At 44.7% G+C, this 14,018-nt stretch overlaps 1 protein-coding gene across 1 annotated transcript; it reads left to right on the forward strand.

Annotated features, from left to right (window-relative positions):
- Positions 1–227: 227 nt before the first annotated feature.
- LOC123067971 (uncharacterized) lies at positions 228–13,627 on the forward strand. Its single transcript, XM_044490523.1, has 4 exons — positions 228–3,035; positions 3,129–3,219; positions 12,666–12,804; positions 12,961–13,627. Exons 1-4 carry the CDS (start codon positions 228–230, stop codon positions 13,625–13,627), a joined length of 3,705 nt encoding a protein of 1,234 aa, XP_044346458.1.
- Positions 13,628–14,018: the final 391 nt, after the last annotated feature.

Genomic DNA, 14,018 nt, shown 5'->3' on the forward strand with positions numbered 1-14,018 from the left:
TGTGGCGGCGGGGTTGCAGGAGTTGGCGGCGGTGAAATTCGAGCACAGATCTGTCGAGTAGAGTCGGTTGATTGGGTAAACTGCTCGATTGGTAAAATTCCGAGCTCTAGCACAGATCCGTGTGCTACGGCGGTGTGGATCATGGCGGCGGTAGGATCAGAGGCAAGGGCAGGGTTGCTGGGGAGATCCAGTGGTAAAATTCCTCACCCGAATCTCTGATCAAGGTGATGGGGCGAGCTAAGGGTATCGATGAAGCAGATTTGCAAGAGGTGCTGAGCCTTCGGGATGATTTTGGAGGTTTACAGCAAGAGAGCACACAGCTGCGTGCGGAGATGACCAAGTTGCAGGAGGAAATGCAGTCGATGAGTGGCAAACAAGGGGAAATCTCAAAGCATGTGGGTAATGTAGAGCAAGTAGTTTTGGACCTCAGCAAGCAACTGTCGGCGATGAGTTCTGTCTTGCAGACATTGGTGAAAACCACAGCATCCCACACGCAACACGAGAGATCATCTAGCTCTAATCATGTCCCAAAATCCCCAACATTACAGCAGGAAGAGATCCAGAATCAGGTGGACAGAACAGAGCAACTCAGGAAACAATTGGAGCTGGAGAAAGAGAAATCCAAACAAATAGAAGAACAACTGCATAATTTACCTCCTATAAGAACAACCCGAGTTCAGGCACCCCCAGGTTATGCACATCCTATCAGATCTGAGACAATACCAAATGTTGGAACTCCCATGACTGCTAGAGATCAGATGCATACACCTGCTTTCAATCAGTACTATCAGAACAACAGAGATAGGCAACTATGGCAAGGCTACCGCAGAAGCTATGAACAAGATATGCAGGCACAATTCATGAAGTCAGTAACAAAAGGTCCCAAGCTAGATTTTCCAAGATTTTCAGGTGAAGATCCGGTGGGCTGGTTGAGACAGTGCAACAAGTACTTTCAAATGTCAGGAGCTCCTGAGGAGTACAAGATATCCCTGGCCCAAATGTATGTCATAGGGGATGCAGATGTGTGGTTGAGAAGGTCTGGGTTACTGAAAAAGCAGTTGACATGGAAGCAATTTGGGGCTGAGGTGGTTAAACGGTTCTCGGACAAGGGTTCATATGATCTAACTGAGAAATTCAATTCAGTTAAACAGTTGCAGAGTACAGTTTCTGAATACACCAAAATGTTTGAGGATTTAATGGCTGATGTTCAAGAGGAAAATCCTGAGCTGGGGGAACTTTGGTTTGTGAGATGCTATGTGAATGGCTTAAGGGATGGGATCAAGTATCAGTCGAGGCCACTTCGTCCTCAAACTCTTACAGATGCTTATTGCTTAGCTAAGGATATAGAGCCTTGTCACCCTCCTGTGTCCACAGCACCTAAGAAAACAGGGGCATCCTATACCAATTTTTATCAGAAAAATAATTGGTCTGCTCCAGGGAAGCAAAGCACTCCTGTCTTACCAACACAACTGCCAGTAAGGCAAGCAGAGATACCTGTTAACAATTCCCAGAAGATAAGAAAAGTGGGAGAATGCTGGAGATGTGGGGACAAATGGATGCATGGCCACAGATGCAAATTAATTCCTAATGTGCATTTGTTGCAACAAGAGAGTGAGGACCAACAACAGGAAGAGGTGGAAGATGCAATACCACAAGAACAAATTGAAGCAGTAGAACAAGAAGAACAAGTTATGTTTGTTTCAGCTCATGCTATGGGGCAAAGATTGGCAGTGCCCACCCCAACAATTGTGATACATATGAATGGAAAGAGAGCAGTTGCTCTGCTGGACTCAGGCAGTACAACTTCTTTCATTAATGCACAGTTTGCAGCTAAACTCAATTGCAACATGATTCCAGTAAAACCTAAAGCTATTGAGGTAGCTGGAGGAGGAAAATTAATGTCTACTGCTGTCATACCCTATTGTGAGTTTCAGATAGCAAAAATCAAGTTGTCTCACAATTTCAGAACATTAGACCTGCCCAGTCATGATGTTATCTTGGGATATGACTGGTTTACTGAAGTCAGTCCAGTTTCCTTTGATATTCCCAAACAAAACTTCAGTTTTACACAACAGGGCCAGCAGACTGTGACCACGGCCATTTACACAAATTCTGAAACAACCAAGGAAGTACCAGTGGAGAGAGTGCAGAAGCAAATGGAAAAAGGAGCAGAGATCTTCCTTCTGCAAGTGCACAATGTCTTGATGGAAGCACCTGAGGGGACTAAAACACCTCCTCAAATACAGAAGTTAGTAATGGAGTATGCAGATTTATTTGAGGAACCTACTACACTTCCTCCTCACAGAGCTTTAGACCACAAAATTCCATTGGTACCTGGTGCTAACCCTCCCCATATGAGACCTTATAGAGTGCCCCAACATCAAAAGAAGGAAATGGAGGAGCAGATCAAGAAGCTGCTAGCAGCACACCTGATTAGGCACAGTCAGAGCCCATATGCTGCACCAGTACTGTTGGTCAAAAAGAAGGATAGCTCCATGAGATTGTGTACTGACTTTAGGAAGTTGAACTCCTTGACAATTAAAAACAAATTTCCTATTCTGGTAATTGAGGATTTGTTGGATGAGCTACATGGAGCTAAATACTTCTCTAAATTGGACTTGAGATCTGGATATCACCAAATCAGGATGCATCTAGAAGATATACACAAAACAGCTTTCAGAACCTTTTTAGGCCACTTTGAGTATTTAGTGATGCCTTTTGGGTTGTCTAATGCACCTGGCACCTTCCAGGAACTGATGAACACTATCTTTGGGCCTTATCTGAGAAAATTTGTGTTAGTTTTCTTCGATGACATTCTCATTTACAGCAGAAACCTCAAGGAACACTTGGAGCACATTAAAATAGTAATGGAGGTGTTGAGAGAAAACAAGCTTTTTGCAAAGCTCTCCAAGTGTGTGTTTGCAGTGCAACAAGTGGAATATTTGGGGCATGTCATTTCAGAAAAAGGAGTTGCAATTGACCCTAAAAAGATTGCTGCTATTGCTGAATGGTCCACCTCTGACACAGTTACTAAAGTGAGAAGTTTCTTGGGCCTAGCTGGGTATTATAGGAGGTTTATCAAAGGGTATGGCTTAATTTGCAGACCACTGCATGATTTACTGAAAAAGGGGCAATTCCAGTGGACACAGGTGCATGATCAAGCTTTTGCTCAACTGAAACAAGCACTCACTACAGCACCTGTGTTGGCACTCCCCTTCAGTAAACCATTTGTGTTGGAAACGGATGCATCAGGAAAAGGAATTGGTGCTGTTCTAATGCAAGATGTGTTGGGGAACGTAGCAGAAATTCAAAATTTTCCTACGTGTCACCAAGATCTATCTATGGAGAGACTAGCAACGAGGGGAAGGAGAGTGCATCTACATACCCTTGTAGATTGCTAAGCGGAAGCGTTCAAGTGAACGGGGTTGATGGAGTCGTACTCGTCGTGATTCAGATCACCGATGATCCTAGTGCCGAACGGACGGCACCTCCGCGTTCAACACACGTACAGCTCGACGATGTCTCCCATGCCTTGATCCAGCAAGGAGAGAGGGAGAGGTTGAGGAAGACTCCATCCAGCAGCAGCACAACGGCGTGGTGGTGATGGAGGAGCGTGGCAATCCTGCAGGGCTTCGCCAAGCACCTACGGGAGAGGAGGAGGTGTCACGGGAGGGTGGGAGGCGCCAAGGGCTCAGGTATGGATGCCCTCCCTCCCCTCCACTATATATAGGGGCAGGGGAGAGGGGGGAGGCGCAGCCTTGCCCTTCCTCCAAGGAAGGGGTGCGGCTAAGAGGGGGGGAGGAGTCCATCCTCCCCAAGGCACCTCGGAGGTGCCTTCCCCCTTTAGGACTCTCCCCTTTTTCCTATATCTTGGCGCATGGGCCTCTAGGGGCTGGTGCCCTTGGCCCATGTAGGCCAAGGCGCACCCCCTACAGCCCATGTGGCCCCCCGGTACAGGTGGCCCCACCCGGTGGGCCCCCGGGACCCTTCCGGTGGTCCCGGTACAATATCGATGACCCCGAAACTTGTCCCGATGGCCGAAACAGGACTTCCTATATATAAATCTTTACCTCCGGACCATTCCGGAACTCCTCGTGACGTCCGGGATCTCATCCGGGACTCCGAACAACATTCGGTAACCACATACAAGCTTCCTTTATAACCCTACCGTCATCGAACCTTAATTGTGTAGACCCTACGGGTTCGGGAGACATGTAGTCATGACCGAGATGTTCTCTGGTCAATAACCAACAGCGGGATCTGGATACCCATGTTGGCTCCCACATGTTCCACGATGATCTCATCGGATGAACCACGATGTCAAGGACTGAATCAATCCCGTATACAATTCCCTTTGTCTAGTGGTATGGTACTTGCCCGAGATTCGATCGTCGGTATACCGATACCTTGTTCAATCTCATTACCGGCAAGTCTCTTTACTCGTTCCGTAACACATCATCCCGTGATCAACCCCTTGGTCACATTGTGCACATTATGATGATGTCCTACCGAGTGGGCCCAGAGATACCTCTCCGTTTACACGGAGTGACAAAATCCCAATCTCGATTCGTGCCAACCCAACAGACACTTTCAGAGATACCCGTAGTGTACCTTTATAGCCACCCAGTTACGTTGTGACGTTTGGCACACCCAAAGCACTCCTACGGTATCCGGGAGTTGCACAATCTCATGGTCTAAGGAAATGATACTTGACATTAGAAAAGCTTTAGCATACGAACTACATGATCTTGTGCTAGGCTTAGGATTGGGTCTTGTCCATCACATCATTCTCCTAATGATGTGATCCCGTTATCAACGACATCCAATGTCCATGGTCAGGAAACCGTAACCATCTATTGATTAACGAGCTAGTCAACTAGAGGCTTACTAGGGACATTGTGTTGTCTATGTATCCACACATGTATCTGAGTTTCCTATCAATACAATTCCAGCATGGATAATAAACGATTATCATGAACAAGGAAATATAATAATAATCAATTTATTATTGCCTCTAGGGCATATTTCCAACAGTCTCCCACTTGCACTAGAGTCAATAATCTAGTTCACATCGATATGTGATTAACACTCAAGGTCACATCCCCATGTGACTAACACCCAAAGAGTTTACTAGAGTCAATAATCTAGTTCACATTTACCATGTGATTAACACTCGATGAGTTCTGGGTTTGATCATGTTATGCTTGTGAGAGAGGTTATAGTCAACGGGTCTGAACCTTTCAGATCCGTGTGTGCTTTACAAATCTCTATGTCATCTCCTAGATGCAGCTACCACGTTCTATTTGGAGCTATTCCAAATAACTGTTCTACTTGGAGCTATTCTAAATTGTTGCTCCATTATACGTATCCGGTATCTCTACTCAGAGCTATCCGGATAGGTGTTAAGCTTGCATCGACGTAACCCTTTACGACGAACTCTTTTACCACCTCCATAATTGAGAAAATTCCTTAGTCCACTAGTTACTAAGGATAACTTTGACCGCTGTCCTGTGATCCATTCTTGGATCACACTTGTACCCCTTGACTGACTCATGGTAAAGCACACTTCAGGTGCGGTACACAGCATAGCATACTGTAGAGCCTATGTCTTAAGCATAGGGGACGACCTTCGTTCCTTTCTCTCTATTCTGCCATGGTCGAGCTTTAAGTCTTAACTTCATACCTTACAACTCAGGCAAGAACTCCTTCTTTGACTGATCCATCTTGAACACCTTCAAGATCACGTCAAGGCATGTGCTCATTTGAAAGTACTATTAAGCGTTTTGATCTATCCTTATAGATCTTGATGCTCAATGTTCAAGTAGCTTAATCCAGTTTTTCCATCGAAAACACTTTCCAAATAACCCTATATGCTTTCCAGAAATTCTACGTCATTTCTGATCATTAATATGTCAACAACATATACTCATCAGAAATTCTATAGTGCTCCCACTCACTTCTTTGGAAATACAAGTTTCTCATAAACTTTGTATACACCCAACATCTTTGATCATCATCAAAGCATACATTCCAACTCCGAGATGCTCACTCCAGTCCTCAGAAGGATTGCTGGAGCTTTGCATACTTATTAGCATATTTCAGGATAGACAAAACCTTCCGGTTGTATCACATACAACCTTTCCTCAAAAATCATCGAGGAAACAATGTTTTGACATCCTATCTGCAAGATTTCATAAATGATGCAGTAATTGCTAATATAATTCCAACAGACTCTTAGCATCGCTACGAGTGATAAAGTCTCACCGCACTCAACTCCTTGAACTTGTCGGGAAACCTCTTAACGACAAGTCGAGCTTTCTTCAATGGTGACACTTACCATCATTGTCTGTCTTCCTTTCAAAATCCATCTACACTCAACAGCCTTACGACCATCGAGTTGTTCTGCCAAAGTCTACACTTTGTTTTCATACATGGATCCTATCTCGGATTTTATGGCTTCTAACCATTTGTCGGAATTTGGGCCCACCATCGCTTCTCCATAGCTCGTAGGTTCATTGTTGTCTAGCAACATGACCTTCAAGACAGGATTACTGTACCACTCTGAAGTAGTACATATCCTTGTCACCCTACGAGGTTTGGGAGTGACTTGATCTGAAGTTTCATGATCACTATCATAAGCTTCTACTTCAATTGGTGTAGGTGCCACAGGAACAACTTCTTGTGCCCTGCTATACACTGGTTGAAGTGATGGTTCAATAACCTCATCAAGTCTCCACCATCCTCCCAATCAATTCTTTCGAGAGAAACCTTTCCTCGAGAAAGGACCCGATTCAAGAAACAATCCCTATTGATTTCGGATCTGAATTAGGAGGTATACTCAACTGTTTTTGGGTGTCCTATGAAGATGCATTGGGTTCGAGCTTATCAACCTGAAACCTTTTCACATAAGCGTCGCAGCCCCAAACTTTCAAGAAACGGCAACTTAGGTTTCTCCAAACCATAGTTCATACGGTGTCGTCTCAACGAAATTATGTGGTGCCCTATTTAAAGTGAATGTGGTTGTCTCTAATGCCTAACCCATGAACAATAGTGGTAATTCGATAAGAGACATCATGGTACGCACCATATCCAATAGGGTGCAACTATGATGTTCGGACACACCATCACACTATGGTGTTCCAGGCGGTATTAATTGCGAAACAATTTCCACAATGTCTTAATTGTGTGCCAAAACTCGTAACTCAGATATTCTTCTCTATGATCATATCATAGACATTTAATCCTCTTGTCACAATGATCTTCTACTTCACTCTGAAATTACTTGAACCATTCAATAATTCAGACTTGTGTTTCATCAAGTAAATATTCTCAACATCTACTCGAATCATCTGTGAAGTAAGAACATAACGATATTCACTGCATGCGTCAGCACTCATTGGACTGCACACATCAAAATGTGTTACTTCCAACAAGTTGCTATCTTGTTCCATCTTACTGAAAACGAGGCTTTTCAGTCATCTTGCCCATGTGGTATGATTTGCATGTCCCAAGTGATTCAAAATCAAGTGAGTCAAAACGGTCCATTTGCATGGAGTTTCTTCATGCATATACACCAATACACATGGTTTGCATGTCTCAAACTTTTCAAAAACGAGTGAGCCCAAAGATCCATCAATATGGAGCTTCTTCATGCGTTTTATACCGATATGACTTACGTGGCAGTGCCACAAGTAGGTGGTACTATCATTACTATCTTTTGGCATGAAAATGTGTATCACTACGATCGAGATTCAATAAACCATTCAGGTTCAATACTAATCTTGATGGTAGAGGGAGCGTGTGATGTTTGATCACATCAAACTTGGAAACACTTCCAACACATATCGTCAGCTCACCTTTAGCTAGTCTCCGTTTATTCCGTAGCCTTTTGTTTCGAGTTACTAACACTTAGCAACCGAACCGGTATCTAATACCCTGGTGCTACTAGGAGTACTAGCAAAGTACACATTAACACAATGTATATCCAATATACTTCTATCGACCTTGCCAGCCTTCTTATCTACCAAGTATCTAGGGTAATTCTGCTCTAGTGGTTGTTCCCCTTATTACAGAAGCACTTAGTCTCGGGTTTGGGTTTTACCTTGGGTTTCTTCACTAGAGCAGCAGCTGATTTGCCGTTTCATGAAGTATCCCTTCTTGCCCTTTCCCTTCTTGAAACTAGTGGTTTCACCAACCATCAACAATTGATGCTCCTTCTTGATTTCTACTTTCGTGGTGTCAAACATCGCGAATACCTCAAGGATCATCATATCTATCCCTGATATGTTATAGTTCATCACGAAGCTCTAACAGCTTGGTGGCAATGACTTTGGAGAACCATCATTGTTTTATCTGGAAGATCAACTCCCACTCGATTCAAATGATTGTTGTACTCAGACAATCTGAGCACAAGCTCAACAATTGAGCTTTTCTCCTTAGTTTGCAGGTTAAGAAAGTCATCGGAGGTCTTATACCTCTCGACATGGGCACGAGCCTGAAATCCCAATTTCAGCCCTCAAAACATCTCATATGTTTCGCGATGTTTCAAAAACGTTTTTGGTGCCTCAACTCTAAACCGTTTAACTGAACTATCACGTAGTTATCAAAACGTGTATGTCAGACGTTCGCAACAACCACAAACAACGTTCGAGGTTCAGCACACTGAGCGGTGCATTAAGGACATAAGCCTTCTATGAAGCAATGAGGACAATCCTCAGTTTACGGACCTAGTCCGCATAATTGCTACTATCAACTTTCAACTAATTTTTCTCTAGGAACATATCTAAACAGTAGAACTATAGCGTGAGCTACGACATAATTTGCAAAAACCTTTTGACTATGTTCAGGATAATTAAGTTCATCTTATGAACTCCCACTTAGATAGACATCCCTCTAGTCATCTAAGTGATTACATGATCCGAGTAAAACTAGGCCGTGTCCGATCATCACGTGAGACGGACTAGTCATCATCGGTGAACATCTTCATGTTGATCGTATCTTCTATACGACTCATGTTCGACCTTTCGGTCTCCGTGTTCCGAGGCCATGTCTGTACATGCTAGGCTCGTCAAGTTAACCCTAAGTGTTTCGCGTGTGTAAATCTGTCTTACACCCGTTGTATGTGAACGTTAGAATCTAACACCCGATCGTCACGTGGTGCTTCGAAACACGAACTGTCGCAACGGTGCACAGTTAGGGGAGAACACTTCTTGAAATTGTTGTAAGGGATCATCTTATTTACTACCGTCGTCCTAAGTAAACAAGATGCATAAACATGATAAACATCACATGCAATCAAATAGTGACATGATATGGCCAATATCATTTTGCTCCTTCTGATCTTCATCTTCGGGGCTCCATGATCATCATCGTCACCAGCATGACACCATGATCTCCATCATCATGATCTCCATCATCGTGTCTTCATGAAGTTGTCACGCTAACGACTACTTCTACTACTATGGCTAACGGTTAGCAATAAAGTAAAGTAATTACATGACGTTTAAGTTGACACGCAGGTCACAAATAAATAAAGACAACTCCTATGGCTCCTGCCGGTTGTAATACTCATCGACATGCAAGTCGTGATTCCTATTACAAGAACATGATCAATCTCATACATCACATATATCATTCATCACATCCTTTTTGGCCATATCACATCACATAGCATACCCTGCAAAAACAAGTTAGACGTCCTCTAATTGTTGTTTGCATGTTTTACGTGGCTGCTATGGGTTTCTAGCAAGAACGTTTCTTACCTACGCATGAACCACAACGTGATATGCCAATTGCTATTTACCCTTCATAAGGACCCTTTTCATCGAATCCGATCCGACTAAAGTGGGAGAGACAGACACCCGCCAGCCACCTTATGCAACTAGTGCATGTTTGTCGGTGGAACCGGTCTCACGTAAGCGTACGTGTAAGGTTGGTCCGGGCCGCTTCATCCCACGATGCCGCCGAATCAAGATAAGACTAGTAACGGCAAGCATATTGAACAATATCGACGCCCACAACTACTTTGTGTTCTACTCGTGCAAAGAATCTACGCAATAGACCTAGCTCATGATGCCACTGTTGGGGAATGTAGCAGAAATTCAAAATTTTCCTACGTGTCACCAAGATCTATCTATGGGGAGACTAGCAACGAGGGGAAGGAGAGTGCATCTACATACCCTTGTAGATCGCTAAGCGGAAGTGTTCAAGTGAACGGGGTTGATGGAGTCGTACTCGTCGTGATTCAGATCACCGATGATCCTAGTGTCGAACGGACGGCACCTCCGCGTTCAACACACGTACAGCTCGACGATGTCTCCCACGCCTTGATCCAGCAAGGAGAGAGGGAGAGGTCGAGGAAGACTCCATCCAGCAGCAGCACAACGGCGTGGTGGTGATGGAGGAGCGTGGCAATCCTGCAGGGCTTCGCCAAGCACCTACGGGAAAGGAGGAGGTGTCACGGGAGGGAAGGAGGCGCCAAGGGCTCAGGTATGGATGCCCTCCCTCCCCTCCACTATATATAGGGGCAGGGGAGAGGGGGGAGGCGCAGCCTTGCCCCTTCCTCCAAGGAAGGGGTGCGGCTAAGAGGGGGGAGGAGTCCATCCTCCCCAAGGCACCTCGGAGGTGCCTTCCCCCTTTAGGACTCTCCCCTTTTTCCTATATCTTGGCGCATGGGCCTCTAGGGGCTGGTGCCCTTGGCCCATGTAGGCCAAGGCGCACCCCCTACAGCCCATGTGGCCCCCCGGGACAGGTGGCCCCACCCGGTGGGCCCCCGGGACCCTTCCGGTGGTCCCAGTACAATATCGATGACCCCGAAACTTGTCCCGATGGCCGAAACAGGACTTCCTATATATAAATCTTTACCTCCGGACCATTCCGGAACTCCTCGTGACGTCCGGGATCTCATCCGGGACTCCGAACAACATTCGGTAACCACATACAAGCTTCCTTTATAACCCTACCGTCATCGAACCTTAAGTGTGTAGACCCTACGGGTTCGGGAGACATGTAGTCATGACCGAGATGTTCTCCGGTCAATAACCAACAGCGGGATATGGATACCCATGTTGGCTCCCACATGTTCCACGATGATCTCATCGGATGAACCACGATGTCAAGGACTGAATCAATCCCGTATACAATTCCCTTTGTCTAGCGGTATGGTACTTGCCCGAGATTCGATCGTCGGTATACCGATACCTTGTTCAATCTCGTTACCGGCAAGTCTCTTTACTCGTTCCGTAACACATCATCCCATGATCAACCCCTTGGTCACATTGTGCACATTATGATGATGTCCTACCGAGTGGGCCCAGAGATACCTCTCCGTTTACACGGAGTGACAAAATCCCAATCTCGATTCGTGCCAACCCAATAGACACTTTCAGAGATACCCGTAGTGTACCTTTATAGCCACCCAGTTACGTTGTGACGTTTGGCACACCCAAAGCACTCCTACGGTATCCGGGAGTTGCACAATCTCATGGTCTAAGGAAATGATACTTGACATTAGAAAAGCTTTAGCATACGAACTACATGATCTTGTGCTAGGCTTAGGATTGGGTCTTGTCCATCACATCATTCTCCTAATGATGTGATCCCGTTATCAACGACATCCAATGTCCATGGTCAGGAAACTGTAACCATCTATTGATTAACGAGCTAGTCAACTAGAGGCTTACTAGGGACATTGTGTTGTCTATGTATCCACACATGTATCTGAGTTTCCTATCAATACAATTCCAGCATGGATAATAAACGATTATCATGAACAAGGAAATATAATAATAATCAATTTATTATTGCCTCTAGGGCATATTTCCAACAAGATGGCCAACCAATCTCTTACTACAGCTCAGCTCTTTGCACTAGAAATGAAGCACTTTCCACTTATGAGAAAGAGGCACTGGCTATTTTGGAAGCACTTAAAAGGTGGAGGCATTATCTGCTAGGCAACGAAGTAGTGATTAAAACTGACCAGCAGTCCTTGAAGTTCATTACAGATCAGAAAATCACTGAAGGGGTGCAACATAAACTAATGATGAAGTTGCTAGAGTTCAACTTCACAATACAATATAAAAAAGGAGTGGAAAACAGAGTGGCTGATGCATTGTCAAGGCTCATTCCTAAGTGTTTTGCTATTTCTGCTATCACTCCTACTTGGGCTGAGGAACTAATAACTAGTTATCAACAGGATCAAAACACAAGGAATCTGAGGGAACAGTTATTGGTGCAAAAGCAGAGCACAAATTCTGACTACACAATCCATGCTGGGGTCATAAGGTACAAGGGAAAGTTATTAGTGGGCAAGTCAGTGGAACTCAGAAACAAACTAATAGCAGCTTTACACAATTCTCCTGTGGGGGGACACTCAGGAAGAAGGGCTACTTATCATAGAGTTAAAGGCATTTTCTATTGGCCTGGGCTGAAAGCTGGTGTGGAAAACTTCATTGCTGCTTGTCCCATATGCCAAAGAGCAAAGCATGAAACTTGCTTGCAACCTGGGTTACTTGATCCCCTGCCTGTGGCAGATATGGCCTGGCAACACATAACAATGGACTTTGTGGAAGGTTTGCCTAAATCCAGTGGCAAAGATGTGATTATGGTAATAGTGGATAGGTTTACAAAATACTGTCATTTTATTCCTCTATCTCATCCTTATTCAGTTTTATCTGTGGCACAAGCTTTTGTGGACAATATTGTCAGGCTGCATGGCCCTCCAAAACTGATTATATCTGACAGAGACAGGATCTTTACAAGTAAATTATGGAAGGATATCTTTACTGCTTTAAAAGTGGAGCTAAGGTATAGCACAGCCTACCACCCCCAGACTGATGGACAGACAGAGCGGGTGAATCAGTGCTTGGAAACATACTTGAGATGCATGGCTACTGATCAGCCTCACAAGTGGGTAGCTTGGCTTTCATTAGCTGAGTACTGGTACAACTCTACCTATCACAGATCACTAAAAATGTCTCCCTTTCAAGCCTTGTATGGATTTCCTCCACCCTTAATATCAGAACTTGCAATTCCTGGTCCTGAGAATGAGGAAGCACATGATTTTCTCTCCTGCAAACAGAAGATGCTGGAACATTTGAAGGAGAACTTATGCAAAGCTCAACAAAGAATGAAGAGATATGCAGATCTTAAGAGAGTGGAAAGAACCTTATCAGTGGGAGATATGGTATACTTGAAAATGGCTCCATATCGATTGGCTGCATTTGGATTTCGAGGTGTTTTAAAACTCCAGAATAAGTATTATGGCCCTTTTATGATCATCCAAAAGGTGGGAAACTCGGCATATAAGCTCCAATTTCCCCAGGGAGTGCAGATACATCCAGTTTTCCATGTCAGCCAGCTCAAGAAACACATCGGCAGCAAGACAATTCCCAGTCCCATGCTGCCCATGGTTAATGCAGACGGCACCATCAAAACTGGTCCGGCAGCAGTGCTGCAAGTCAGACAAATACCACGCAACAACTTGCCTGTGGTGCAATGGTTGATTCACTGGAAAAACCTCTCAGAAGAGGAGGCCACCTGGGAAGATGCCGATTTTATCAAATACTCATTCCCAGAGTTCTTCAGAACAACTACTCAGGCATGGAGGGAGGCAGCAACAACGACGTGAGGACTCGTCGTGTCTCAAGAAGGGGGCAATGTCAGGCATCGGCAAGTTCAGTTAACTGTAGAAGTTCAGAAAAACGCTTCACTTCAACCAACGATCAGGATCGCTCCTCACCAGAGCTTCGTCGCGGACCGTCGATCGTTTACTTACCGTTAGGAGCCCGTTACTGTTACTTTTCACGGTCTTGCCGGGTAAATGGATTTCCCTATAAATACAGCCGGGGTGTGGCTGTCATCGACATCTATCTTTCTCCAGAATATTGCCGTAATGGCTCATCATACTCTCTTATAGCTCATACTTATCAATACAAAGGGGATCTGAGAGAGTGTTTAAGCATCGATCTGGCCACAATTCTTCTTATAATTCGCGAAGATCATAGTTAGGTCCTTACACA

The sequence above is a fragment of the Triticum aestivum genome, chromosome 3B (genome assembly GCF_018294505.1).
Source record: "Triticum aestivum cultivar Chinese Spring chromosome 3B, IWGSC CS RefSeq v2.1, whole genome shotgun sequence".
In the NCBI taxonomy this organism is placed as follows: Eukaryota; Viridiplantae; Streptophyta; class Magnoliopsida; order Poales; family Poaceae; genus Triticum; species Triticum aestivum.

Bases quoted from the DNA above. Each gene is read 5' to 3' on its own strand.
- LOC123067971 (XM_044490523.1), top strand. From the start codon at position 228: ATGGGGCGAGCTAAGGGTATCGATGAAGCAGATTTGCAAGAGGTGCTG. The intron at 3,036-3,128 runs GTGAGAAGTTTC...TTACTGAAAAAG, and splicing joins CCTCTGACACAGTTACTAAA to GGGCAATTCCAGTGGACACA. The intron at 12,805-12,960 runs GTATAGCACAGC...TACCTATCACAG, and splicing joins GCTTTAAAAGTGGAGCTAAG to ATCACTAAAAATGTCTCCCT.